The 27255-nt window shown below is 44.6% G+C and overlaps 1 protein-coding gene across 4 annotated transcripts in view; it reads right to left on the bottom strand.

The window, feature by feature from the left end:
* The window catches only part of DMXL1 (Dmx like 1), a 2287446-nt gene that overhangs the window by 1367478 nt on the left and 892713 nt on the right, over positions 1 to 27255 (bottom strand). For all 4 annotated transcript variants that reach the window (XM_078675553.1, XM_078675555.1, XM_078675552.1 and 1 more), the window contains one exon: positions 14260 to 15960. In XM_078675553.1, the coding sequence (XP_078531679.1) occupies positions 14260 to 15960 (1701 nt within the window). The remainder of the gene's footprint in view (positions 1 to 14259; positions 15961 to 27255) is intronic.

Genomic DNA, 27255 nt, shown 5'->3' with positions numbered 1-27255 from the left:
GACTCAGCAGAAGAAACTGGTGTGGAAATCGGTTATGTGCAGTCAAGAAAAAAAGGTTTGGCGCAGATGAAACATGATATTTGAGACAGAAAAGAAGGAACATGGAACTTTCATCTGAAAGAGACCTTGAGCCTATAAGTGAATTATAAGTGAATTATCTTAGTCTGATCTGAGTGAGTCCTAGCAAGCCCAAGTAAGTGTAAGGAGATCGAGGACAACAAGAGAGGATGTGCCCTAATGGTTAGGGCAGTCTACCTCAAATCTGGGGAACCAGGTTCGAGTCTCGGCAATGACGCGCAACACCCTGTGATTCTGGGCAAATCACTTAATCTCCCTGTGCCTAACCAAAATTAATGTGTACGTCTGCAGCAAAACGCTCTGATACCCAATACCTTTGGGTCAAGGTCGCACTATATAACACTCCAGAAAAAAAAAAGAGTGCAGTGTCGGAGTTATTCTTCTCCAGAGTGGACCTATCAGGTTACCAATGCCGGGAAGAGTAAGGTCAGAGTTCTAAATTCTGATTGTTGAGATCTTGCTGAGGGTTCCTGGAATAGAGGTTAATGCAATGGGGTCATTGACTGTGCCTTATAAACCCAGGTTGAGTTGTTTAAGGACATTGATTCAGGAAGATTTGTAATTCCCGAGCGTCTGATTTCCATCTCCTCAAGAGATTTCATCATTCAGAGCTGAACCGTTACAGCGAGTTACTGAGGAAATTGGCTCTGTTCTTAAGAGATGTAAATTAAACTTTGGAACTGTAAATAAAAAATTTCTTGAAATAAGATAACCTAGGCCGGAGTGGAAGAATAATACAATTGAGACTTTTCGTATAGAGGAAGAAAGGGGGTTAAGGAAGTCTTCCAAGCTGTGTAAATACTGTGCCAAAGACTGCTACAGAATTTTCTAATATCTAAAGAAGTTGCTCAAAGACTTTTGCTGCACAAAAGTAAGAGGCGGAGAAAAGAGACTCTATATGTAGATCTTCTAACAGCTACAATCTGAGCCACTTTAATATGGAAGTCTGAAAATCCGAATCGTAGGCCCAAATGTATTATAGGTATTATAGGTACACTTATTGTTGGGGTAATCATAGTAATAGCTTTAGTCATTATTTTTTTTTTATTTTTTATTTTATTTTTTAAAACCTTTATTAGCATCAAAAGGATATACAATTCTAGGCCTACAACCAAATCGGCCGGCATCAATATGTAAAGCGATCAAAGGTTCCAAGGCAAACAGTACAGATTCAATCAGCAAAAAGCACAGGCAAAACAATCGTAAAAAAGGGGGGAAGACACCTAGGAACCAGACGGCCAAGAAACAGGAGCAAAAAAGGTTAATTTTATAATATGGGGACAAGGAGTACGATAGGCTCACTTTCAATATAGAGGCGTCCGAAGTCCCAAAACCATCCTCAGCGACAATAAGGGGGCATGGGGCCGCAATACAGGAGAGGCAACACAATACACACCGGGAGACAGGGACATTTTAGACATAATCGACACGTGTTCATTATCATCTTTACATGCCCACCACCCAAACCACAGCCAAGCCAGGACAGAGGGAACGGACAAACATTACATCAAAACTAACCCGTCATAGTGACCTCTAGGAAACGGGGGGGGGGCCAGGAAAAGGGGAGAGAGGGGGAAAAGAGGGGGAGGGGAGGAGGACAAAGCGGAAAAGTGATAAAAGGAAATGAAACACAAAAACGAAAGAAAGAAGACCACGCCGAAACAGGCGTCCCGTGGCGAGAGTACAGGAGAAAACAGGAGCATCCGTAACAAGGAGGGTACAGCAATCGAGACGAAAAGTAACCAACCCAGAAGAGGAGGATCGACGACGCCACATACCCCACCCCGAACATACCACGGGATGCAAGGACAGACGCGGCATTACTATAAAGAGATACAAAAGGGCCATAGAACCATAAAACAAACAACAAATAGATCCCAACCCACCCATCCCACCCTGCACCCCTGTAGAAGGCTATGGCCTACCCTTCAGACAGCGGGCCTGTCGCCCTAAACCAGAACCCGAAATATAGCAAGAAAGAAAGAGAGAAGAACGAGACAAAAATAAACATAAACATAGATAAAGAAAACAGGAGGGAGGAGCATGAGAACAGAAATCAATACGGTCGGCCGCAGCCCTCCGCCCAACCAAACAATCGCAGCAAAAAACAGACCAGGACGACACCATTTCAAGCGCCATAAAACTTACAGAGGAGAGGACCTCCCACCGCGCTAAAGGTACAAACAATCGCGCCACGAAGTCGTACAGCAAGAATCCCCAGGAGTCGCGCATATCACCCCCATCGCTTCCGAACCACAAATTCTACCCACCACATGACAATGTAAAGTGAGCTACTCAATACAAGACCAGCACACAATCGAAAAAATTTTTTACTGCCATGTAGACAAGGGGGGTCAATCGGTCCGCAAGTGAGCAAAAGTCCGAGTAGAGAGTTTATAAGCATCAGCAATCGCAGCACGGGTGATGAAGAGCAGGAGATTAGTTTCGCCGTTTGGGAAAGCGAGGGGTGCTCTGCAATAGACAAATGTGAAGCCATCGGTGCAGGCGCAGGCGGCAGTCCACCAATATTCCCGGGCATCCCAGCCGAACCGGGCCGCGGCACAATGTCCAAGTCCCTGGGGTCAGAACCTCGAAAAGCAGGGAGCTCCAAAGTCACCGGCACACCAAATGATCGTCGATCAGCGGCGGCAACACTTGCAGCAGTCGAGGGGGGCGAGGCAATGGAGTCTCTGAAACAAGAGGGAGGCAAGAAGAAACGGCTGCTCAAAATGGCGGCAGATCGTGGCGGGCTCACGGGGACATCGGGGGCCAGGAATGCGCGCAGGGATCGCAGAGCTTCCAGGATATCTCTGAGGGTAAGCTCCCGCTCACCAGACCAGACCCCCGCGCAATCAGGCAACCCAAGCCCGCCGCCACGAGGCGATACAAGTTCCAGATGGCCGGCCGCCATTTCGCGAAGTCAGCCCAGTCGCCACCCTCCGCGACTCTCAAAAACAATTCCAAAATGTAGGACTTTACAGAGCTCCGGGGGCTCCCAGCAATGGCAGCCTTGGTGCAGAAAGGATGCCCGCCCAATGCGGGTCTCCGCCTACACCAGCACCGGCGCCCCAAACAAGCAGAGTCCGGGCGCAGAGGTCCAGGGCCGCCGGACACCGCAGCGGCGGGGGGGACCCCTTCACAGAATCAGTCCCCGGTGCAGCTCACCCACATCAGCCTCACGGCCACCAGGGCAGGCCCGGATCAGGATCGCCGGGATGTTCGCACAACGGCTCTCATCATTGGTTCACTCTCTCGACCGGGGCCGACAGTCGTCGGATCCCACAGGCTAGGTCCCGGTCTAGGTTCCACGGAGGCCCCGGTCTTGCGGAGGGCACAACTTCGGAACCGCTGCACGTCGAAACCTCCGGGCCAAACGGTAAGTACAAGTGAGGTGTTCCGTCTCCAATTCTACGATAATGTGTCGTCTCCGGACAGGATATGATACAGGATATACGATCAGGCCGGAGGGCTGCGGGAGCCGAGCTAAAAGGCGACCATTACGCTCGCGAGCTTGGCTCCTCCCAGTCATTATTGAGTCCATTTTAAGCACACAACGCTGAGGACAGGGAGTGGGGGTACATGGGAAATCCACACCTATCACTGCTGCCTCAAAAGAGTGTATATTAGGATCTGATAAAGGCTTATTAGAGCAAATTAATCGCTTTGTGCATGTAGATTTGTCTAAATGTGATTACATGCAGAATGGTTATGTGAAGTTGCTGTATGAGTATTTTACCCATAGGGAATCACAATCTTTTTTCTCCAAAAATGTGCTGGCCAGCAGAAGCCGAAGTACCCCCCAACACAATTGCTTCAGCTCGCAATCTGGGCATCAAATTTGACAATCAACTATCTTTTAAACCCCAGGCTGTAGCAGTAGCAGGCATGTGCTTTCAAATCATAAAAGCACTGAGGAAGTTTTTCGATCTACTCCCATTATCGGCAAGGAAAACAGTCACAGTGGCCTTAATAAGTTCTAGGCTGGACTATTGTAATGGATTATATGTTGGAGCTAATAAAACTGTTCTCCACAAATTACAAATGGTCCAAAATGCGACAGCCCGCCTTGTACTGCGCCTGCCCCGTAAGTCGTCAGCCTCAGCAGCACTAAACACTCTCCATTGGCTGCCAATAGGCAAAAGGATCTTGTTTAAACTTCTTTTAATTACCTTTAGGGCATTTCACCAACAAGGCCCAACCTATTTACGTAACGGGTTTAAAAGATATCATCCAACGCGTTGTCTGAGATCTGCAAGCCAGAACTTACTTACCCTTCCCCATTTCAAGCTGGCCACAAAAGGTGGTAAATCCCTTTTTGTACTGGGCACTAAGGCCTGGAACAAGCTCCCTCTTTTTTTGCGGTCATTTTCTCAAGAAGCCCCCTTTAGGAAGGCATTAAAAACTTGGATTTTCTCTCTGCCTGACGCTATATGTAGGACCCTGGTGTAATGTTTGTGTAGAACACAGGTCACTCCTTTCCCTTCCAACTCTTCCATCTGAGTTGTGTGAGCGCCAAGAAACTCCTTGGAGTGAAAGCCGCGCGGTAGAAATGTCCCTTACATTACATTACAATATTATGGATATGAGACATTGTTATGTGTGTATGCAATTGCCTGCTTCGGTTGAGGATGTTTTTTAGGTACCATCACCTACCTCTGACGTATGGCATTACATGTAATTTGCTACTTAGCTACTTAGCATGTTCTATGGAAAGGGTCATTATGAGTACTATTTCTCGAATTATGATTTGGTACTCTCAGAAGTTCCAGTCCACAAACATCTGAACAAATATGATTATTACAAGCAAGAAGAGAGAATGGGAAAGTATTTTGTACCCACAGTAACAATCAACACTGCTTATGCACACAGAAATAATCTAACTTGCATGTTAACAGACATAGAAAATAAATTTGTAGAGGATAGACATAAAGGCTTAACTGGGAAACTTTGAATGGACCAAGGAGTAGTTAGCTCACAAAGCTAAGTGAAGCTATGGTCCAATAGCTCTAGATTGGGAATAACGAGGCAAGCTTTTCATTCGACAGGAACAGACCTGTTCTGACACTTTTTGTGGGACAGATGTGTCTGATCAGATCTTCCTAATTGATGCTTCTTCGAAGAAGTTCCCACAGGAAGCAGTGCAAGTGATGCCAGGAGTATATTTTGTGTGTTGGAAGAATGCATACGTTTATCTTCTGAACAATTGGTATAGTACGTGTTATGTGGCAGTTGTGTTTCCGAAGATATATCATGTGGAAGATTTATAGAGTTTGGAGGGAAGATCGAACCATAGAGAAAAGTGCTGGTGAAATTGTGGGAGACATTTTTGGAGCGATGATACCTAGTTTGGGTGTTGTGTTGAATGACATCAAGATTAAAACGTTGTCTACTATTGTGGATACGTTGACTGTTAATACAACTCAGTCATTATGGCTCATAGATGAAGAAATGGTTTCGATAAGGGCAATGGTGATGCAAAACAGTCTTGCTTTAGATGTGGTATTAGCGAAAAAGGCGGATAATGTCAGATTCTGCATATCCAAGTGTAAAGACGTAAGGCAACAATGATATCGACGTTCCATAATTTCAACAAATAACTAAACAAAATATGTAAAAAACCAAAGGAGAACCAACACTATATATTTGTCTATATGAAGTAGAAAAAAAATGTATTGATATTTAATTAGATGCAGAAAAACAATTACGTACTAAAACACCCCATTTATACGAATTCATTCATATCTTAATTCACACAATATCTAAACAACAATCAATAAAAAATCACAGATTTTGTATAATATAGTTCAGAGACAATGATAACACTTAGTAGATATTCATAATCATAGAGAAAAAATGTGGCACAATAATAACAGACTGTTGTGTTTTACGCGCGTTTCGGCACAAGGCAGTGCCTTCGTCAGGAAAAGGGGCCACAATGGATCAGAGCTGATTTCTTATCTCTCTGAAAAGGATAATGAAATATTATCTGTAGCTGCTGCAAGCTGTAAAGCTTTCACTGCATCTTAGGCGGTAAGCTTCCAACAGAGAGTACAGCATCTCCATGCTCAGTCGCTTCTCAATTTTTTCCCATTCCTCCACTGTGCGCTTCACAGTGGTGGAGTAGACATCACTCTTCCTTGTTTGCATGGCAATGAATCCACACAGTTGGGTGGGCTGTGTGTAGTATTGTTCCACTGCTAGGTGTGGCATGTAAGGAGGCGGGTGGAACCAATTTGTCGCGTAGTACGCCTGCGCACTTAGATAGTAGTATTCAAAGGTGGGGCATCGAAGCCTCCCTGCATATATGGTAACGTCAGCTTTTCCCATTTCAGTCTGGCCTGCTTTCCGCCCCAGGTAAGGCGAATCATCTGAGTTTTGAGGGGCTTAAAAAAGGCTGGTCCAGGTGAATAGGGGAGATTTATAAATAGGTACAAAAGTTTGGGTAGGATCACCAGTTTCATTAAAGAGACCCTTCCCGCCATCAACAACTGCAACGCGATCCATCTTCCCACCGATTCCGTAATGTGGTCAATCACCTTCCCATAGCTACCACACAGAAGCTCTGTGCTATCTCTAGGGACCGTTATGCCCAAATATTTAGAGCACCATTCAATAGGATAGTCCATGGGATAAGGGTGTATAGCGTCTATGAGGGGGAACAGTTGAGATTTCCCCCAATTTATTTGAATGCAGGATAATTCTCCAAATACGACAAATACTCTCAGAATGGGATTGAGGCTGATCCGAGGTTGTAGTACATACAGCGTAATGTCATTCGCATAGAGCGAGAATAATATGTGCCGTGTAGGATACGCTAAGGCCCATTCTCTATGCAACTGCCTAAGCCTAGCCGCTAGGAGCTCGACTGCTAGGGCGACCAGGAGGAGTGACAGAGGGCATCCTTGGAGGGTGCCCCATGTAACGTCGAACCAGGGTGAGCTGGCTCCATTTGCTTTAACCTTTGCCCGTGGGTGCATGTAGAGTAACCACATCCATTTTAGAAAATCATTCGGCATCCCCATCCGTTATAAGATGCCGACCAAATAGTCCCACTCTACCGAGTCAAACGCCTTAGTGGTGTCCAAAAACACGGTGGCAGCCTCAAGGTCTCCAGGTCTGACAATGCCCCAAACCGGGTTCGTAGATTGTGGGAGGTGGCATGGCCCGGGACAAATCCTGCCTGATCCGGCAGCACCAGCATCGTCCAGAGCAGACTTAATCGGTTTGCTATAATCTTAACCAATATTTTCGCGTTGCAATTAATCATGGAAAGAGGCCTATAGGGGTCACACCTGTCTGCTGGTTTCCGAGGTTTGAGCGGAGGCTTCTCTCATTGTAGGTGGTAGCTCTCCTAGATGCGAAGGCCTCATCATATACACCTTTGAGCATAGGGGCAACGTGCTTGATATATGTCTTAAAGAAATAGGAGGGTAGACCGTCGGGTCCAGGGGCCTTCCCAGTACGCCTGCGCACTTAGATAGTAGTATTCAAAGGCGGGGCATCGAAGCCTCCCTGCATATGTGAATGTGGTTTGCTTCGTTATTTAAATATGCATTATATATATATAGCAATTTGCATTGAAGAATGAGTGGATATATATAAATAAATATTTGGATGGAGGATTTAGTAGCAGTGTAATTGACTGTTTACCTGACCAATTTATAATGTCTCACTAAATATAGTGGATAGTGACTAAACTGTGTGAATATCTGTATCACTTTGTCAGTTGTTGTGTAAACTGATTCTACAGTTGGTTACTATCGATGTGAAAGTCTATATTAGTTATTGATTAGTTAACTGAGTATTTGTATGGGAGTGTGAAAGTGTGTGTGGTTCGGTGGGGGTGTGTGACTGTCCAAAGATGTGTGAATAGTTGATTCAGTTGATATATGAAGTTAAAACTACATGTTCTAACAGTTTGGGTGAGTGAATCTCTTCATGGGTGTGGTGATAATATATTTCTCAGTGGTACATGTCCAACAAACTAGAAAAATAAAAGGCAGTGTATGTGTCAGTTGTATATAAATAAGTATACATAAGACTTAATGATTGTGTGAGTGACTGTATGGATAACTGTATACTTGTAATAATGATTTTATAATTCACTAAGTATGACTTACTATCTAAATGAATAGATGAAGTGGTGTTTGTATAAGTGTTTTGCTAAGTAAATATGTAAGTATGATCCATTGTTTGCATAAGTGAGTAGGAGGACTTCATATGTGAATAGGATGTGTGCTGTTGTTTAATGTCGATATAGGTGTATAAGTATTTTTGATAGTGTTCTATTGTTCATTGACAACATGTATGAGTGAATATACAGGTAAGTGATTAGATGTGTGTATACATCTATGAATCACTGAGTGGATTTTAGATACTTGTATTGCTGTGACAATGGATTCAAATATGATACTCTGTATTTTACAAAGAGTGATGACAATTTTTAATAGTGTATGAAAAGGTGTATGTGATTGTCACGTGGATGATGTCATCAGTGATGTCATTTGAGATGTCATCAGTGATGTCACTGACCATGTCATGAATGATCTAATATGCGACATCATCAGCAGTGGATTGTGGGTGCGCGAAATATAGTTAGTACAACTAACTATATAGGAGCAATTTCAATGGTTTTGTAGGAGTGAAATGTCCAGCTAGCTATAACACCCCTAAAACGTATAGTTTTTTGAGTGAATTTCAAAGGTTTTTTAAAAGCTAATTCCTAACTATATAAGGCCTGAAACCTATGGTTTTTTCAGTGAATTTGCAAGGTTTTTTTAAATGCTAATTCCTAACTATATAAGGCCTGAAACCTATGGTTTTTTCATTGAATTTGCCAGGTTTTTTAAATGTTAATTCCTAACTATATAAGGCCTGAAACCTATGGTTTTTCAGTGAATTTGCAAGGTTTTTTAAATGCTAATTCCTAACAATATAAGGCCTGAAACCTATGGTTTTTTAAGGGAGTTTGCAAGGTTTTTTAAATGCTAATTCCTAACTATATAAGGCCTGAAACCTATGGTTTTTTCATTGAATTTCGAAGGTTTTTTAAATGACAATTTTTAAATGTATTAATTGTTATTTTTTTTATACTGATTTACTACATTTTTGCAGGCAGGTGTTCAGAGGGCACGCCCCCTTTTTACAACGTTCTGCAGCGCAACCCCTGGCGCATTTGCAGAGGAGGAACTAATTCCCCTTGCATACTGGGGGTCCCTGGGGGGCAACTAGCCCACCAGGAGCCTCCAGTATAAGCCAGGGAGCTGCATTACAGAGAGGTGTAATGAGGCCACACCCTTTTTTAAACCTCTCTGCCACGCAGCCCCCGGGTGTGTTTGCAGAGGGGGAACTAATTCCCCTTGCATACCGCGGGTCCCTGGGGGCCAACTAGCCCACCTGGAACCTGCAGTATGCGCCAGGGGGCTGCACTGCAGAGAGGTGTAATGAGGCCACACCCTTTTTTACACCTCTCTGCAGCGCAACCCCTGGCGTGTTTGCAGAATAGGAACTAATTCCCCTTGCATACTGGGGGTCCCTGGGGGCCACGTAGCCCACCAGGAGCCTCCAGTATGCGCCAAGGGGCTGCGTTGCTTTGCCCCGGGGGCGGCGGTCCCTGGGGCAGTGTGGGGGGGATTGTGGACCCCCCACACTTCTTTATCACTATGCCGCCGCGACTTGGTCCCCCCGGAGGGTAATTTTTAAAAAAAGAGACCAGGTTTTAAAAAAAAAAAATGTGGGCCTTTTTTGTCCTTGTGGGACCACCTGGACAGGCCTAGGGGGTCAGGGTGTATCTACCCTGCCTCCTTTTTGTGTTCTTCACGTTTGTTTTTCTGCTTTCTGGTGCCTCGGTCTATCTACACGCATACATATACAGATATATATATAAATGTAAATGTAAATGTAGGCGTATTTGTAAAGCGCACTGATACTTCGGAGTGTCCTGGCGCTGTACTCTTACCGCTAGGGAACCCTTCCTGGTTTTTCCCCGTGAAATGTCCACTCCTGGGCATCCCCAGGGTGCAACCAGGCATCCCTAGCGCTGTTGGGGGCCGTTGTGGAGACTAAGCAAGCTATTGCCCAGAGTTGCAGCATGGGACCCATGCTTAGAGTAGGCACCGAGGCGAGAAATCAGGTCCGGGGAATTATGAGCCCAAGATCCGCCGAGACCAGCCGAGGCAGGAATTGAACCCTGGTCCCGGGCCAGACATCTGCATCAGGGTCTGCCGCTCTAACCATTGAGCCACACTTCTCCACTATGCATTTATATATATGTATGTGTATATATATATATATACACATACATATATAAACATATATAATCTGCATATCTATATAAATACAAATATAAATGCATGCATACATATACATATATGCATACATATGCATGTTATTTACATGAAAGTTTGAAAAACACTATTAAAAGCAAAGCTAAAAAGCCACCTCATTACAAAAAGAATGGCTTTAACAAACGAGAGCGAGATCTATTGCATTTTCAATGCTTGTTTACTTTGGTTCCATCAAGAAGGCATTCAGATGTGTCACACATTTGCCATAAATTCTGAATGTTAGCACTCTAGTTGCTCATTATATCACTGTAGTAAAGCTGGTATTCAAAGTGCATGTTTCAGTCTGCATGTCAGAATTTTTTTAATGAAATAGAAGAGGATTTGAGAAGTCACTCAAAATGTGCCCTAATTTTTCTTTCTGAAGCACTAATCATACTTTCTATGGCAAAATGAACCCCCTCTTGTTTTTGCTTTTTAAATTAAATGTTTTCAGACTTACCACTTCATTCCAATCAAGATGGCTTCTGTTGTGCCATACTTTTGTCATAAGTAAGACTGTTAGCGCTCTAGTTGTTCTTTAGAACACTCTGGGACATTCTGTCATTGGGCTATACTTTGGCTACATCTGGGTGCTATTTGGACTACAATTAGGCTCTTTGGTCTCTGGTGGCCATCTTGGGAGATTGCATGTAAGAATTTTGTAATGAAATAGAAGAGGATTTGAGAAGTCACTCAAAACGTGCCCTAATTTTTCCTTCTGAAGCACTAATCATACTTTCTATGGCAAAATGAACCCCCTCATTTTGTTCCTCTTTAAATTAAATGTTTTCAGACTTACCACTTCATTCCAATCAAGATGGCTTCTGGTGTGCCATACTTTTGTCATAAGTAAGACTGTTAGCGCTCTAGTTGTTCTTTAGAACACTCTGGGACATTCTGTCATTGGGCTATACTTGGGCTACATCTGGGTGATATTTGGGCTACATTTGGGCTCTTTTGTCTCTGGTGGCCATCTTGGGAGACTGCATGTCAGAATTGTTTAATGAAATAGAAGAGGATTTGAGAAGTCACTCAAAACGTGCCCTAATTTTTCCTTCTGAAGCACTAATCATACTTTCTATGGCAAAATGAACCCCCTCATTTTGTTCCTCTTTAAATTAAATGTTTTCAGACTTACCACTTCATTCCAATCAAGATGGCTTCTGGTGTGCCATACTTTTGTCATAAGTAAGACTGTTAGCGCTCTAGTTGTTCTTTAGAACACTCTGGGACATTCTGTCATTGGGCTATACTTGGGCTACATCTGGGTGTTTTTTGGGCTACATTTGGGCTCTTTTGTCTCTGGTGGCCATCTTGGGAGACTGCATGTCAGAATTTTTTAATGAAATAGAAGAGGATTTGAGAAGTCACTCAAAACGTGCCCTAATTTTTCTTTCTGCAGCACTAATCATACTTTCTATGGCAAAATATACCCCCTCATTTTGTTCCTTTTTAAATTACATGTTTTAAGAGTTACCACTTTATTCCAATCAAGATGGCTTCAGGTGTGCCATACCTTTGTAATAAGTAGGACTGTTAGCGCTCCAGTTGTTCTTTAGAACACTCTGGGAAGCTGCAGTAGAACACACAGGAATCAACTGACAGTCTCTGTCCTTGTTGGATGTACATGTTTTACTGAGAATGTCAGACTTCATTCTCACATGACTGAGAAAGATAATGTGAATTTACAGAAAATATGCTTTCAGTTTAGCTTATAGATCCCCTTCCAAACCACTGTGGGAAAAGCATGAGATAATAGTTTTCTTTCAAACATTATTCATGATATCCCAGCAGAAGGCTTTTTCACATGGTAAAATCACCTTAGAACACACCACAATTCCTAAAATGAGTATGGTACCATCAACAAATGATTTATAATGTAACTAAAGTCCTAAAACATTCTATTAACTGCAATGCTTTTTAATGAGGTGCTATCATGTATATTGGTGCCAAGATGGCTGCCAACACTTGTTGGATGAAGAATTTGAATTTTGAAAACAATTCTTTTTTTTTTGCCTTGGGGGTCCTTGTGGGACCCCCTGAGCAGGCCTAGGGGGTCAGGGTGCTTCTACCCTGCCCCCTTTTTGCGTTCTACACATTTGTTTTTCAGCTTTCCCGTGCCTCAGTCTACCGAGGTACAAGATGGCTGCCAACACTTTCTGTTTTGGAGTGTTGACAGACATTGGCAGCCAATCAGAATGCAGCTCGTACTCGGGAAGGTACAAAGTACAGTAAGCTTATAAAGATATATATGTGTTTTTGAAGTTAATTTTCATAAAAACCACTGGAGCAATTTTCACCAAATATAGAAAAGGCACTTCTGCGTACCAGTCGCTACAATTTTGCAAAGTTTGGTGTAATTCCATTCAGCGTTTCGGGCTGTAGCCTTGTCTATTCGTCCTATCGAAATTAACATGGGGGAAACACGTTTTGGGACCCCCCCTTTTTTCTCGGCCCCCGCATGACAAATCCCCCCAAAACTTCCAGGGAAGAAGCGGAGCGGAGCTGGCCTAAATTTCGGAAAATTACACGCAAATTCCTCAACCAGCGCCAAAGTTATTCCCAATAGAGTGTTGCGGAATTCCTATGGCAGCTAGGTCCTAACTATATATACCTACTGGCTATCGCCAGTAGGTGATATATATACCACATACAAACATAAATACATACACATCCATACACATACATAAATACATACACACATACACATACATACATATATATATATATCTATATCTATACACACACACACACACACCAAAAGGTCATCTGCCTTTTTTGAGATGTGGGGCAATGGAAGCTTTGTTTAGTCAGTTGGCCTGGAATTGTGGGAACATAGTTGAATACTGGAAGAAAGACGTGAAGAACTAGGGTAGACGGCAGCCAACAGCTGGGGGTCTCTGTGGAGCATTTTCAGCTGGACGTTGTCCTTAGGTTCAACAATGTTAGGAGCCCACAAATTTTCAAAGCTAGCATTGGTACTGGTAAAACACCAAATAACTATTCACTATCTCCACCTGCAGGACCCTGCTGAAAAAAAGCAATGCGGGAATAAGATAGATATGATGGAGTGGGTACTGGCAGAGGACATCCACATGAGGTAGGTACGAAGGGATCAGAGGGTCTCAAAGGACTATCGGTGTGCTCAGATATGATAAATTCACTGTCAGACGTCCCGGATGCTGGATTGCGTGACCCGTGAGGGAGAGGATATACAGAGTAGCCCTCTCTAATGCTAGTGAGCCACAGATTAAGCTAGAACTGTCATGAAATGTGAGGACATAGATATAAGGTGGGTTAATATCACTATTGTAGTGTATGAACATCAAATTCTAAAAATATTCGATTTGTTAATGGATTTCCCTTCCAAAGATACAATGTGATGTTACAAGATGCTACATTGTTGTATTGTATATGATATAACATGATAAAGGTGTAAACTAATAATAGGCATTCACTGATGTTTACAGTGCAGATTTATCTATAAAGCAATAGAGTGCTGCAGAGTGAAAGTATTGACTCAAACTGAAATGAAGAGAGAAGGATAAAGAGAGCTGGGTGGGGATAGAGACTGTAACATGGATGGGAAGATGCTAAACAGAGGAGCGGATGGGATTTAACTGGCAGAGGGTCAGAGAGAGAACAGAAGGTGAAGATATGGAAGTGGGAAGTAGGCATGAACGAGTGAGGAGTCGCCTGTATTTAGACACTCTTCATACGGATATGTTAACCAAGAGGTTACCAAATGAAATGGTATTGCAGGAGTTAAACTAAAAGGTTTAGTCAAGTTAAACATTTTTCGAGCAATAATTTCAATAACTGTGAAACAATGAATAAGCAAAATGTAACCACCAACCTTGGTTTTTATCTCTGCTTTCGCCAATATCAGTGCTGGTAGTAGCTATTGTATCCGCAAGAGCCATCAACGACATCTGCTCCATTCGAGTGAGACCAGGTAAGCTAGAATGAAGCAAATGACTAGAAAGAACTTGTGAGTGTTCAGGACCAAAATAGGTTGGACTGTATTGAGAAAGATCAATAACCTGAGGTTTTATTGTCTCTTCTTCAGCATCCAGAGTAAGGATGTCATCATTGTGCAAGGAAGGGACTTGGAAAAGTTCTTCATAATTATCATCATTTGCAATACTATTGTGCTGTTGCTTAGACTTACTAGAATTGTTAGACTTATCAAAAGAAGCTACATATGAGGAATCCTCATCAGCTGAAAGAAGAGCATAGAGAGGTAGTGGAGGAACTGAGTCTATTTCTGTGTAATCCATATTCTCTGTTTTGTTAAAGGTCTTAGGGTCTCTAACCGTACTGCCGCTAGCACTTATACTAAGAGATCGGAGGCGGCGCTCATGGTTAGGTTCAGTGTCACTGATAGCTACAACTTCCCCTGCGATGCACTTAACCAAATGAGATAGGATAGCTTTAGCCCGGCGAACCTTTCCCAAGTCCATGAGCTCCAAAAGCTGCAGAGGGTGGTATTGAGGTAAAGTTGGGCATAATGCATGTGCTGCTTCAAAGAGACCTGAATCTTCCATATCGATTGACAGGTCAAATGCAGTTTTCTTTCCCATAATTTTCTGTGCTAGACTGGTCATTGATCTTGTTAAACTTTTCTTTGGAGGATGCACTCCTGAACAGACAGACTGACTCGGTTTCATTAAATTAATTATTGAGGGAGTACTTCCATCGTATGATTCCGTAATACAAGACTCATGTCTGGACGATGGATTCCATTGAGAATAGACATGCATTTCACAGTCCATACCAACCACAAGAATGCCATCGCGTACCCACGACAAAGACACAGGGAGAGGGATTGAACCTTCAACTGAGGAAACTAAGTCCACACACCGCAGCAGTACAAACCTAGATTGAGATGTGTGTTTCTCATCCTCCCAAAGTGGCAATGTGAAAGTGTCTTTCCCACTCTGCTCCAGTATCTTTCCAGCATATTGTCCGTACATAAGCAGTTTGGATCCAATGCCCACTGTTAAAATGTGAGAACCATCTTCTCTAGACATCCAGTCTAAATGAACTAAGTGTTTTGTGCTGTGCATGATGTGCTTATTACAAGATAAATAGACATCATGTCTATTATATGCCACTAGGTTACTGTCAATACTAATACCAGGGTCTAGCATTGTAGTGAGTTCATCCAAATGTATTGTCTGTTCAAGGATCCAATTCGAACCTCCTGTGGATTCACATTCAAAAATACTTACATGCATCATGAAGTCCTGAGAAGAGCGATTGTTATTAGTAGTAGACTGTCTGAATGCAACTGCTAGACGGTTAGCATGTGCACAGCTTACTTCAACTGGCCTCCCTGGAACACTCACAGCACTTCCACAGTGAAGTCCATCTTCTATTAGTAAAGGCCATTCCTCCCAAATGTAAGAAACATTTCCTGTGTGCTCTGAAGTGTTGGAAACAGTCTCCATGTCAACTCTGCATCTCCAGAATCTAACCTTTCCATCGGAGCACGATGTTGCAAGAAGGTAAGGTGCATGACATACTGGATATATGCTGGAAGAGCTCAAATGTCCTAGAACCAGAACAAAAAAATACATTAGTTATTTTTTTAATATACATTTTATTAATTTTATTTAGAATAAGCATCTTTCAAATGATTATTCAGTGCTTTCCACATTTATTAAAAATCAATTCTCCCCTTGTTGATTCCATGTAAATATCTACATTGCGATAATAGACCATAATCTCCTGGACCATTCTATCAGTAGAGGGCAGGGACCTGCTTCCAATTAAACACAATTGTCGGTGTAGCTGCTCGTAACATTATTTGCTTTCATCCTTTTTAAATTATGCAGTTTCAAATCTAGAATGACACTGGCTGGATAAGCAGGATGCCTGTAATAGGTCTCAGAACCTCTTTCCAGTATGTCCATAGTGTTGGACATGACCACTAAATATTTATCTCATGCTGTTTTCAGCTTTTCCTTGTTCCTATGTTGTCATATATATGTAATAGCATATCCGAGGTTAAATACTATTTGAACATTCATTTATACACATTTTCTACCTTTTGTACACTGCAGAGCACCTGCAGATATGCCGCCACAATTTTTGCACTGTAGTAGTGCAGCCTTTGACCTTATTAACTTCTGAAAAACTAGTCATGTACGGCCAGGCAGATGTGCATACATCTCTTTAACAACTACATATATTTTGGAAACAAGGCATTTAGTCAAATCAAACACTTTTTTCCAAAAGGTGTTTGCTCCTTCTTCTTTGTCTCCCTCTTAGCTGAGAAACCAGCTAAGTGTCTCAGTTGACAATCCCTCCACCTCATCTGATGTAAGGTCCCTCTTACAGATGTTAAGTGCCTTAATTTAGCCCATATAAATAAAGTTTTAAAAGAGTGCTGCCATCCCCCTTCTTTCCATTTATGAAGTAGGTCACCCTCTAGGCACTGGTTTAAAATGCAAGTTTTGATGTATTGTTGTGTATGGAGATGAAAAGGTGGTTATCTATGGGTTTCTTCTAGCATCCCAGGCCTCAAATCCTGGGAGAGTCATAGCTGAAAAATATGCATTCACAGGTCTTGATTGCTTGGGAGGCCGGACCAAATCCAACAAAGACCTAACCATCAGAGCATGTTCAAACAGTGATTTCCATGTTATTAATATGTTACTTCTTTGAGAGAGGATACCTGCATGGTAAAATGAAAAGATCTAGTCCCAAGATGGGCAATTACGATCTGCATATGAGGTTCTTGTAAGAGATCAATGTTAAGCTTATGGTAAAATAAATTTGGTTTTACTCAAACTAGTTTAAAGAGGGTATTGAGGTCTTTTACATTGAGGGTTACTATTTTTCGTTCCATCAGGCATTGTAAAAGAGAAAAAACAATGATAAAAAACAATATACAGACACTCTTTGAAAACTTCCGAATAATGTTCTAGATTGAAAATATAGGTTTTGCGCCCCCTCCCGCACCATGTGGCACTAACCACTCCCTTTAGTGCCGCTGCAGACCAATCCCCAAAGCTGAGAATCCAGTCCGTGTTTTGCTGGTCAGCGAGCCTGCAAGGGGCAGAGAGCGAGAGCGAGCGGCTGTGAGCGTGAGTGCTACGAAAACGCCGAAAGCACTGCCGAAGCCACAAACAGTGAGCCTGGACTGACTCGGCCCCCCACTTGGGCCCCCCCATCCGGCCCTGGGCATAGAGGGAATCACCCGGGAAGACACGGGAAAAGCGGGAGAGTCCCGGTAGCGGCGGGAGCCGCGAAGAAGTTCTCGGCAGAGCACACAGCACTCCAGCGGGGTGGTTACAGCCATACGGGGCCCTGCGTGACTTTTGGGTGGAGCTGGTGGTTCGAGCTGCAGCGGTCTACGCGGTGTGCATGGCGTTCTCACTGCAAGGCTCACCTGAGGCTTTCTTCGTCTTCATCCCTCATTTTTCATTTCTCATCTGTGTCCTATATCCCGTCCTGGCTCAGTGGACGGAGCCCGGGGAGCCCGGAGACGGACGGACGGGCGGACGGAGCCCGAGGGGGTGAGCCCGGTGCCCGGAGCCCGGTGCCTGGAACGGACTGGTACGAAAGCTGATCTGTGGCTCAACTACGGGGGCAGACGGCAGCTGCACGAGTGGCCGCCTGAGAGCCGTGTGAGAGGCTGTGAGTTAGCAGCCCCCGTGAAGTCCATCCTGCCTGCATCCTGCGGCTGAAGCACCGTGCTGCAGTCAGCCAAACAGTGCATAAGCGTTATTCAGCACCGAAAAAAAGACGCAGCATAAGCGTTATTCAGCACCGGAAAAGAAAGACGCAGCTGAACGATTTCTGTTACCTTCAAACACACCATGAGGCAGCCTGCTCAGAGCGGCATGTTTTTACCTTGAGAGGCGGGCCGTGGAGAAAGACATTGTTGAGCGGGTAAAAGGGGCGAAGCCCTGCCGTGCTCTGAGGCTGTACCCACCATCATGCTGCGCTGGCATTCAGACTCACCTGAAAGCTGCCTGAGCCGAGTGGCGTGTTCTCTGAGCTCGGAGTGGTGCAAAGGGGGCGTTTGTGTCTGGGAAAATCAAGAGCAGTTCGGAGTTAGAAGCTGCAGGTACGTTCTGAGGTAGTGTGCCTCTCGTGTCTTTCGCTTATATTGCCGGTGAAAAACTGTGGGAAGTTGTATCAAAGTGTGGCGTGTGTGCTAAAGGAGGAAAAGCTGTGGGGGAAGACAGCTGGAGTCATTTTTTTTGAGAGACCCGGTCCAAGAAAAAAAAAAAAAACGGGCTGGCAAGCGCTATACTGCACTATGAGTTGGACTTAGCCGTGTGCGAGGAGAGAGAGCATTGTGATTGACATTTGGCGTCTTTATAGAGGAGAACCCTTTGAGACACAGGGCCAATCTCCTCTTCGAGAACCGAGGCTCACAACAATTCCTTCTCATTTATCACATTTAGATCAGAGGTAGAGCCTGGGCGCAGGGGGAGAGGCCCGCCCCTCACGAGTCTACTCCGCAACCTTGTCAGCTACTGGGAAAAAAAAAGAAAAAAAAAATCGTACTAAGATCAAACTAAAAGGGAGCGCGATGAGATCCGGATTGATCAGGCAACATCCTAAACCTAATTCCACTTTGAGATCGCGGAAAAGAAAACTGGGGAAATCTGAGCCAACACTCCCAGCAAACCCGAATAATCCCAAGGAACCTGGCTCAAGTGACCAAGAATACACAAACACAAATAATATAGAGGTCTCACCTCTCACAGTAATGGAAACAACTAAGTTGACCCCAACTCAACCGGCAATCATCAACGGTCAAGTCAAGGTCCCCGCTGCCTCACCTTCCTTAATTACTGCCCTCCAGCTACCACAACAACAACAACTACGAATACAGGCACAAAAACAGGTCAGACTATCTCAAGTATCTCAAATGGATAAATCCTTATCAATGGACTCAGTTAACCTTGTAACGATCGACGGCACACCGGCGAAGAAAAGGATATGTTCATATCAACCCAAGATTTACACAAAGTTCGCCTTTCTTAAAGACCCGGGAACAGCTATATTCTCTATGATTGGGAACATTAGAGGTCTTCAACCCCCACTTTTAAAAGACGAGCTTGACTCAAGCCTTATGATCAGTAGCCAAATAGGCTTATCCACCCCAGTGGAAATTCAGTGTCAATCAACTCAGGAGAAAGCGACTGTCATCCCCATACCAACCTCGCCGAAAACAAGAAGAGCAGTAGCATCCATCCCTCAGGAAGATCCCAAATCAACCCCCTCCAAAACGTGGGGACTGACGTCCGCTAGTCAAACCTTCGAAAAAAACTGGAGTATACCAACTGAGGCCAGGTCTCCAAACGCAGTGGCCGACTCACATCCAGTACAGCAGAGAGAGACCCACCCTAGCAAGACCAGTCCCCATCACCTCGGTAAACAAGACGCTACAATGGAAATCAAGGTTTTGATACATAAAGAGGACGAAAGGGAAATTCTACAAGCGCCCCAACCAGTTAGTAGTTCTCCAAACCCCTTAAAAGAAATCAGAGCGATTCGAGTAAAATCACCATTAGAAATTGAAGAGCAACAACGCGGTACCAAACGATCGCCAACGCTATTCACCTGTCCGGCTACATCCAAATCACTCCAGTTAACTTTAAGTAGCACCACCGAACAAACTACGGCGATCAATAAGCCTACAGTGCAAGGGGCTACCCAGGGCGGTACCTTATTATCGAACAATGATTCCTTGCCCACAAAAAACTTCCCAGACAATGACAATGACAATGACATGTCTTCTATAGCCGCACAGGAGTGGGAAGAACTAGTGGCTACCTATAATCGTCATCCATCTGAATGGAAGCCCACTGTCGTTTTTTTGCCAGGATCCGAGAGAAGCCACAGCCCAGGTAAAACAGTTCCTGAATCAATTTGGGCGTCAATCTTAAACACATTGCAACTCTCGGCTACAGCCCTGGAATTCCAATCACAAAAAATGGACATACATCTTTGTGTTTTACAGACAATGGCTGATTCAATTTCAGGAATTGACTGGAAAATCTCTGAATTAAATGGCCTCATAAGGAGGGGTCAAGAAGCCGTCCTTGCGGCCCAACCAACATTATGACAACCTCTATCTTGTGATCCAATTTTAGACAAACTATCATCTTTACCAACGATGTTGGGGGCACTAATAAGTGATCTAAAATCAGTAGTCCTACCAACCCAAACATCACAAACCTCCGACTCACCCTCAGATGTCCCAATAACACCAATGGACCTAGTTGAACATCCAATCGAGCGGAGGTCAAACATTATTACATCTTCAACTGAAATATTACCAATCAGACCGCTGGTAATTGAGCAAAACATCACGACTGCCACTACAGTCACACCCTTTTCAACAGTCGTCCAGGAATCCTCTAAGTCCTGTAGAAAGAACAAAAGGAAAGGAAGGAATCGGGCTCAAAAAAGCTCAAATAAGATGACGGTAATATATTCGAATTCCTCCCCTTTAGTAGCGACTGTCACAGAGTCTCCGACAGCCATTGTAGCACAACCCCCTCAGTATAAGGCTCCCGAAACTGCATCACTAGTATCCCCATTGGCACACTTAAAAGCAACAAGTATGGTTTCAACGAGACCTGCACAAAAAAAACTCAAGCAGAAAACCTTACAATTCACCAAAATTAAGGTGGCAGAAAACTATCAATCCGGAACCTACACCACCTGAAACCGTCCCAACACGAGGAAGAGTGGATACCGCTGTGGCTAACAACACTGAGCCCTCCCTACATTCGACACTTACATCGGTTGGTACCAACGGGAATCCGCACATAGCTAATAAACAACGCAAGCAATCAAATGCTTCAGTCATACCAGACCCAACCAACCTTTTTCAATCAACTCAACAGGGTGTCAAGAGACCACTGTCGGATCCAACCAAACCACAGGTTGTGAACAGTCCAACATCACACATGGCCAATAATCAACGCGAGCAATCATATGTTTCAGTCATACCAGACAAAAGCAACCTTTCTCATTCAATCCAACAGGGTGTCAAGAGACCACTGTTGGACTCAATCAAACCACAGGTTGGAAACAGTCCAACATCAATCCTCTTCATCCCAGAATATACATCCCGCGGCAGGAGTGACATACTCAACAGGGGTAACATTGTAAGGCTAATGCATTCAATACCAAATCTATCAAACATCAGTTCATCTGATCTTCTGGCAATAGAATTCCAGTCAAACATCGAACCTCATTGTCCAGAAATCACAAAAGCAACTTGGCTCTCACTTGAGACAGCACTTAAAATCATGGAAGAAATAGTGACGTTTCAGCTATGGGGAATAGAGCTGAGACTTGAAGAAAGACCTCGCTATCCTACTCCTTTTCTTCCTTTAGACAGACCCTCAGCACAAAAAAGCACTACTTCAATATTAAAAGGAGCGCGAAGCAGCTCGCCTAGGCAATGTCCCCGAGACCTAGAAAATTCCAACTCTGAACAAAACCAAAAGTTTAGCAGCGGTTCACCGCGTAAAACTGGTCACAATTGGAACTTAATTCAACGCACATTCACAAATTCCACTATTAATAACTGACAGAAAGGGAAAGAGCTTACCAACCCATCAGAGGGAAATATGGACATTAGAATTTGCTCTTGGAACATCAACGGTTTGGCGTCCAAAAGAAATGACCCCGAGTTTCTAGAATATCTGACTACATTTGATCTTATCCTACTCCAAGAGACTTGGGAAGAAAAAGTGTTGGAAAGGCGACCCCAGGGGAGACAGAAGGTGTCTGACTGTCCGCCCCGAGTCCCACCTCTCTCTGGGGAATAGGCCGAGCGCCGTAGGGAGGCCTCCTTGGCGAGGCTCCGCTCCTACAATCGTACCAGCAGAGCAATCACACTACTTACAGATAGACACCACACAGGGAGGATATTCACACGAATCTTTATATAAGTAATCAAAGCAAGTTCTTGGCAGGGTAGCGGCAAGGATCGAGGGATCCGTAATGTCGTGGTCTCGGGGAAAGGGGGTAGCGGGACAGTATTGGCACCCACTGGTGCGTGGATAGTTCAATGGTTCAGGCCGCGACAGCGTCAGCAGGGCCTCGAAGGTGGTTTAGCTTGGTCAGGCCGCGACAGCGTCAGCAGGGCCTCGAAGGTGGTTCAGCTTGGTCAGGCCGCGACAGCGTCAGCAGGGCCTCGAAGGTGGTTCAGCTCGGTCAGGCCGCGACAGCGTCAGCAGGGCCTCGAAGATAGCTCAGCTCGGTCAGGCCGCGACAGCGTCAGCAGGGCCTCGAAGGTGGTTCAGCTCGGTCAGGCCGCGACAGCGTCAGCAGGGCCTCGAAGATAGTTCCGCTCGGTCAGGCCGCGACAGCGTCAGCAGGGCCTCGAAGATAGTTCAGCTTGGTCAAGAGTTCGGATCAGGATCAGCCGCGACGAGGTCAGCAGGGCTTCCACTCCAGATACAACTGCCGTCTTGATCCGGGGCTGGCCCAGATATAGGACTGGAGGGCTTTGATGTCCAGACCCTCGCGCCTGGGGGTCAGAGGGGCCGGGATGAAGGTGTCCAAACACCCAGCAGGGGGGCGGAGCCAGCGCCCAGGGAGCCGGGAGAACGATCGATACCAGGCGTCCGGGGGCGGTGGAAGGCCCATCGAGACTCTCCTCCTCCGGGATCTGGTCGAGTGGCCACTTTACCACCTAGGAGGATCCTGGTGCCTCAATGTCTGGGCTTCGCTGGGGCCGGGCCCGGGATGGCTGCGGCCACGTGTTCGGGGCGTGAGGGTCCCAAGATGGAGTAGGGCCGGAAAGGGTGTCCTGGTCAGGGTGCCAGGCTGGCAGCGTTGGCGAGCAGGTTCTGCCGGGGTACCAGGGAGGGGGAGAGCTGTAGGTGGCCGGGGAGGCTGCTCGCGCCGATGGTTCGTGAATGGGCGTGTCAGGGGGGTCGATAGTAGGTAAATGGAGGGCCGATGTCGTCCTGGGCCCTCCATGCGGACGGGGTCGGACCACGCCACGAGGCCGTGTCCAACACATCCAATCGAGCGGAGGTCAAACATTATTACATCTTCAACTGAAATATTACCAATCAGACCGCTGGTAATTGAGCAAAACATCACGACTGCCACTACAGTCACACCCTTTTCAACAGTCGTCCAGGAATCCTCTAAGTCCCGTAGAAAGAACAAAAGGAAAGGAAGGAATCGGGCTCAAAAAAGCTCAAATAAGATGACGGTAATATATTCTAATTCCTCCCCTTTAGTAGCGACTGTCACAGAGTCTCCGACAGCCATTGTAGCACAACCCCCTCAGTATAAGGCTCCCGAAACTGCATCACTAGTATCCCCATTGGCACACTTAAAAGCAACAAGTATGGTTTCAACGAGACCTGCACAAAAAAAACTCAAGCAGAAAACCTTACAATTCACCAAAATTAAGGTGGCAGAAAACTATCAATCCGGAACCTACACCACCTGAACCCGTCCCAACACGAGGAAGAGTGGATACCGCTGTGGCTAACAACACTGAGCCCTCCCTACATTCGACACCTACATCGGTTGGTACCAACGGGAATCCGCACATAGCTAATAAACAACGCAAGCAATCAAATGCTTCAGTCATACCAGACCCAACCAACCTTTTTCAATCAACTCAACAGGGAGTCAAGAGACCACTGTCGGATTCAACCAAACCACAGGTTGTGAACAGTCCAACATCACACATGGCCAATAATCAACGCGAGCAATCATATGTTTCAGTCATACCAGACAAAAGCAACCTTTCTCATTCAATCCAACAGTGTGTCAAGAGACCACTGTTGGACTCAATCAAACCACAGGTTGGAAACAGTCCAACATCAATCCTCTTCATCCCAGAATATACATCCCGCGGCAGGAGTGACATACTCAACAGGGGTAACATTGTAAGGCTAATGCATTCAATACCAAATCTATCAAACATCAGTTCATCTGATCTTCTGGCAATAGAATTCCAGTCAAACATCGAACCTCATTGTCCAGAAATCACAAAAGCAACTTGGCTCTCACTTGAGACAGCACTTAAAATCATGGAAGAAATAGTGACGTTTCAGCTATGGGGAATAGAGCTGAGACTTGAAGAAAGACCTCGCTATCCTACTCCTTTTCTTCCTTTAGACAGACCCTCAGCACAAAAAAGCACTACTTCAATATTAAAAGGAGCGCGAAGCAGCTCGCCTAGGCAATGTCCCCGAGACCTAGAAAATTCCAACTCTGAACAAAACCAAAAGTTTAGCAGCGGTTCACCGCGTAAAACTGGTCACAATTGGAACTTAATTCAACGCACATTCACAAATTCCACTATTAATAACTGACAGAAAGGGAAAGAGCTTACCAACCCATCAGAGGGAAATATGGACATTAGAATTTGCTCTTGGAACATCAACGGTTTGGCGTCCAAAAGAAATGACCCCGAGTTTCTAGAATATCTGACTACATTTGATCTTATCCTACTCCAAGAGACTTGGGAAGAAAAAGCATTCGAGCTCCAAGGGTTCACATCCTGCTGTATTCCAGCAAACAAAAACTCAACCTTTGGCCGAAGATCAGGCGGTCTGATGCTTTTTGCATCAATATCGACAATAGGCGAAATCGAGGCAATGGATCTTCAAATCCCTCCCCCAAGTGTCATTCAGGTGGTAAACATTCCACTTCAGTTAAAGAAGCAGCCCCAAGCTGTTACCATAATTAATACATACCTCCATCCCAAAGACAAACAAAAAGGTGCGCAAGACCTAGCCGAACTGATGAAAAAAAACAATGGAGGAAAGCGTGTCTGATTCATTCATCCTGACAGGGGACTTCAACATGCTTCTAATTAATAAAGAGCAACCTAGCGACCTTATCCGGGACCTGAACGTTGCATGGGCTGTACCGACACAGGGCCATACAAAAAACAAGAACTCAACGAAGCACTCAAAACTTTTACTTCGAAATTTGGAACAACTTAACTTAAGGGCCCTGAATGGCCGCTACCCTGGGGATGAACCACCAGTTGCCACCTTTCATGCGAATAATCAATCCTCCCATCTTGACTATATGTTCACATCCTTAAACATGCTCTGTTGGGTAAAGTCTTTTAGAATAGGTACGACAGACCTCAGTGATCACCTGCCACAAGAGGCCACAATAAATGCCACCTCCCATCTGGGACTTGAAACATTCACAGTCCTCGACACAGACATCGCCCCAAATTTAAGGCGGCTTCGCTGTACCGCCGGGAACATCGATTCAATTAGCTCCATGGTGAAAAACCTCTTCTCCCAAGCCACCAGCCACGCATCCAAGGGACCGGACGTCTGGGACACTTTCATCAAAACCATTAGGGAGCAAATGGTAAATAAGGTTCCCACCAAGCTACATCATCAACAGTTGCCCCCTTGTGGGACTCATTCATGTCCAGAAATGAAACTACAAAAAATATTAGTAAATCAACTACTGAGACAGTTGCGAAAGGACCCCATAAATCATAGCTTGCAAACTGCCCTACGGGAAGCTAAAACAAAATTGAAACAAACGAAATGGGGTAATCGGCAGCGAAGGAACGAAGATCTATGGGTGAAACTGGTGCACGAGGGGAAGCAGAAGAACAGCTCCAGATTCTGGCAAATGGTTAAAAGAATACAGAATCCTGACCTTCCAGGTCAGAACTCGCACATAACTGAAGAAGTATGGTCGAAATATCTACTGGAACACTTCAACAACGACGGGACCATAGATAAAGCTACTACAAATAAACCTTCTTTAACATCTACAAAGCATAATAAAAAAGTAAACCTCAACCACTACACCCCCACAAACCTCCGTGAAATGGGGGAACATACGGCCAAGAACACACCAAAAATTGATAAACTTAAATTGGAAAAAAACTTTAAAAAACCACCAGAGTCAGGTTCCAAGCCAATTCGCCCATCAGACATCCAACGACAAATATCAAGGGGGCGACCTACCGGAGCTCCTGGGCCGAACGGCTTACCACCTATGCTCTATAAATCAGATGCCGAATTCTGGAGTGCAGCCTTAGCGCCAGTGTTTAACAGTATCAGATTCACACAGATCCTTCCTGAGTCCTGGCACGGTTCAATCATTAGCCCGATACATAAACAAGGCAGCAAGAGGCTTCCAAACAACTACCGCCTTATTGCTCTCATAGACGTGGAGGCAAAATACTTTGCTGGCCTTATCCTGGAGGAGTTAACATCATGGGCATCTGAGAATTCCATCATGCCAATCAACCAAACGGGTTTCTGTAAAGGCCAAGGGACCACAACCAATCTAATGGCACTATCACTGCTGATGGAAGCAGCAAAAGAAACTAAGTCATCTTTATTCTTTTCATTTATTGATTATACCGCTGCATTCGACCATGTGGACCGAAACAAACTTTGGATGAAACTGGACAAACTGGGAATACCTAAACACCTATTAGACGTCCTAATACTGCTCCACACAAACACCTGGATCAAAATTAAACTTGGGGCTGGAACACACCTTTCAAAACCCATAACGACAACAAAAGGACTGAAACAGGGATGTCTACTTGCCCCGATTTTATTTAATCTTTTTATAGCCGATTTACCTGGACAACTAGACAAATGCTCCAACCACGCACCGTAACTAGGGAAAATCATCCTTTCAAACCTGTTATATGCAGATGACCTGTTGTTGATAAGTCGGACCCCAATGGGCCTCCAACATCTTTTGGACATAACCAATGCCTTTTCAGAAACAAAATGCACTACAAATAAACCTCAACAAATCAAAGGTGATGACTGTGAATTATAAGAAAAAAAAGAACCCTTGCTGGTACTTGAATGGCGAAAAGCTTGACCAGGTC

This window comes from Lissotriton helveticus, chromosome 2_1 (assembly GCF_964261635.1).
Source record: "Lissotriton helveticus chromosome 2_1, aLisHel1.1, whole genome shotgun sequence".
In the NCBI taxonomy this organism is placed as follows: Eukaryota; Metazoa; Chordata; class Amphibia; order Caudata; family Salamandridae; genus Lissotriton; species Lissotriton helveticus.
This window is presented reverse-complemented; position numbering and strand designations above follow the sequence as displayed.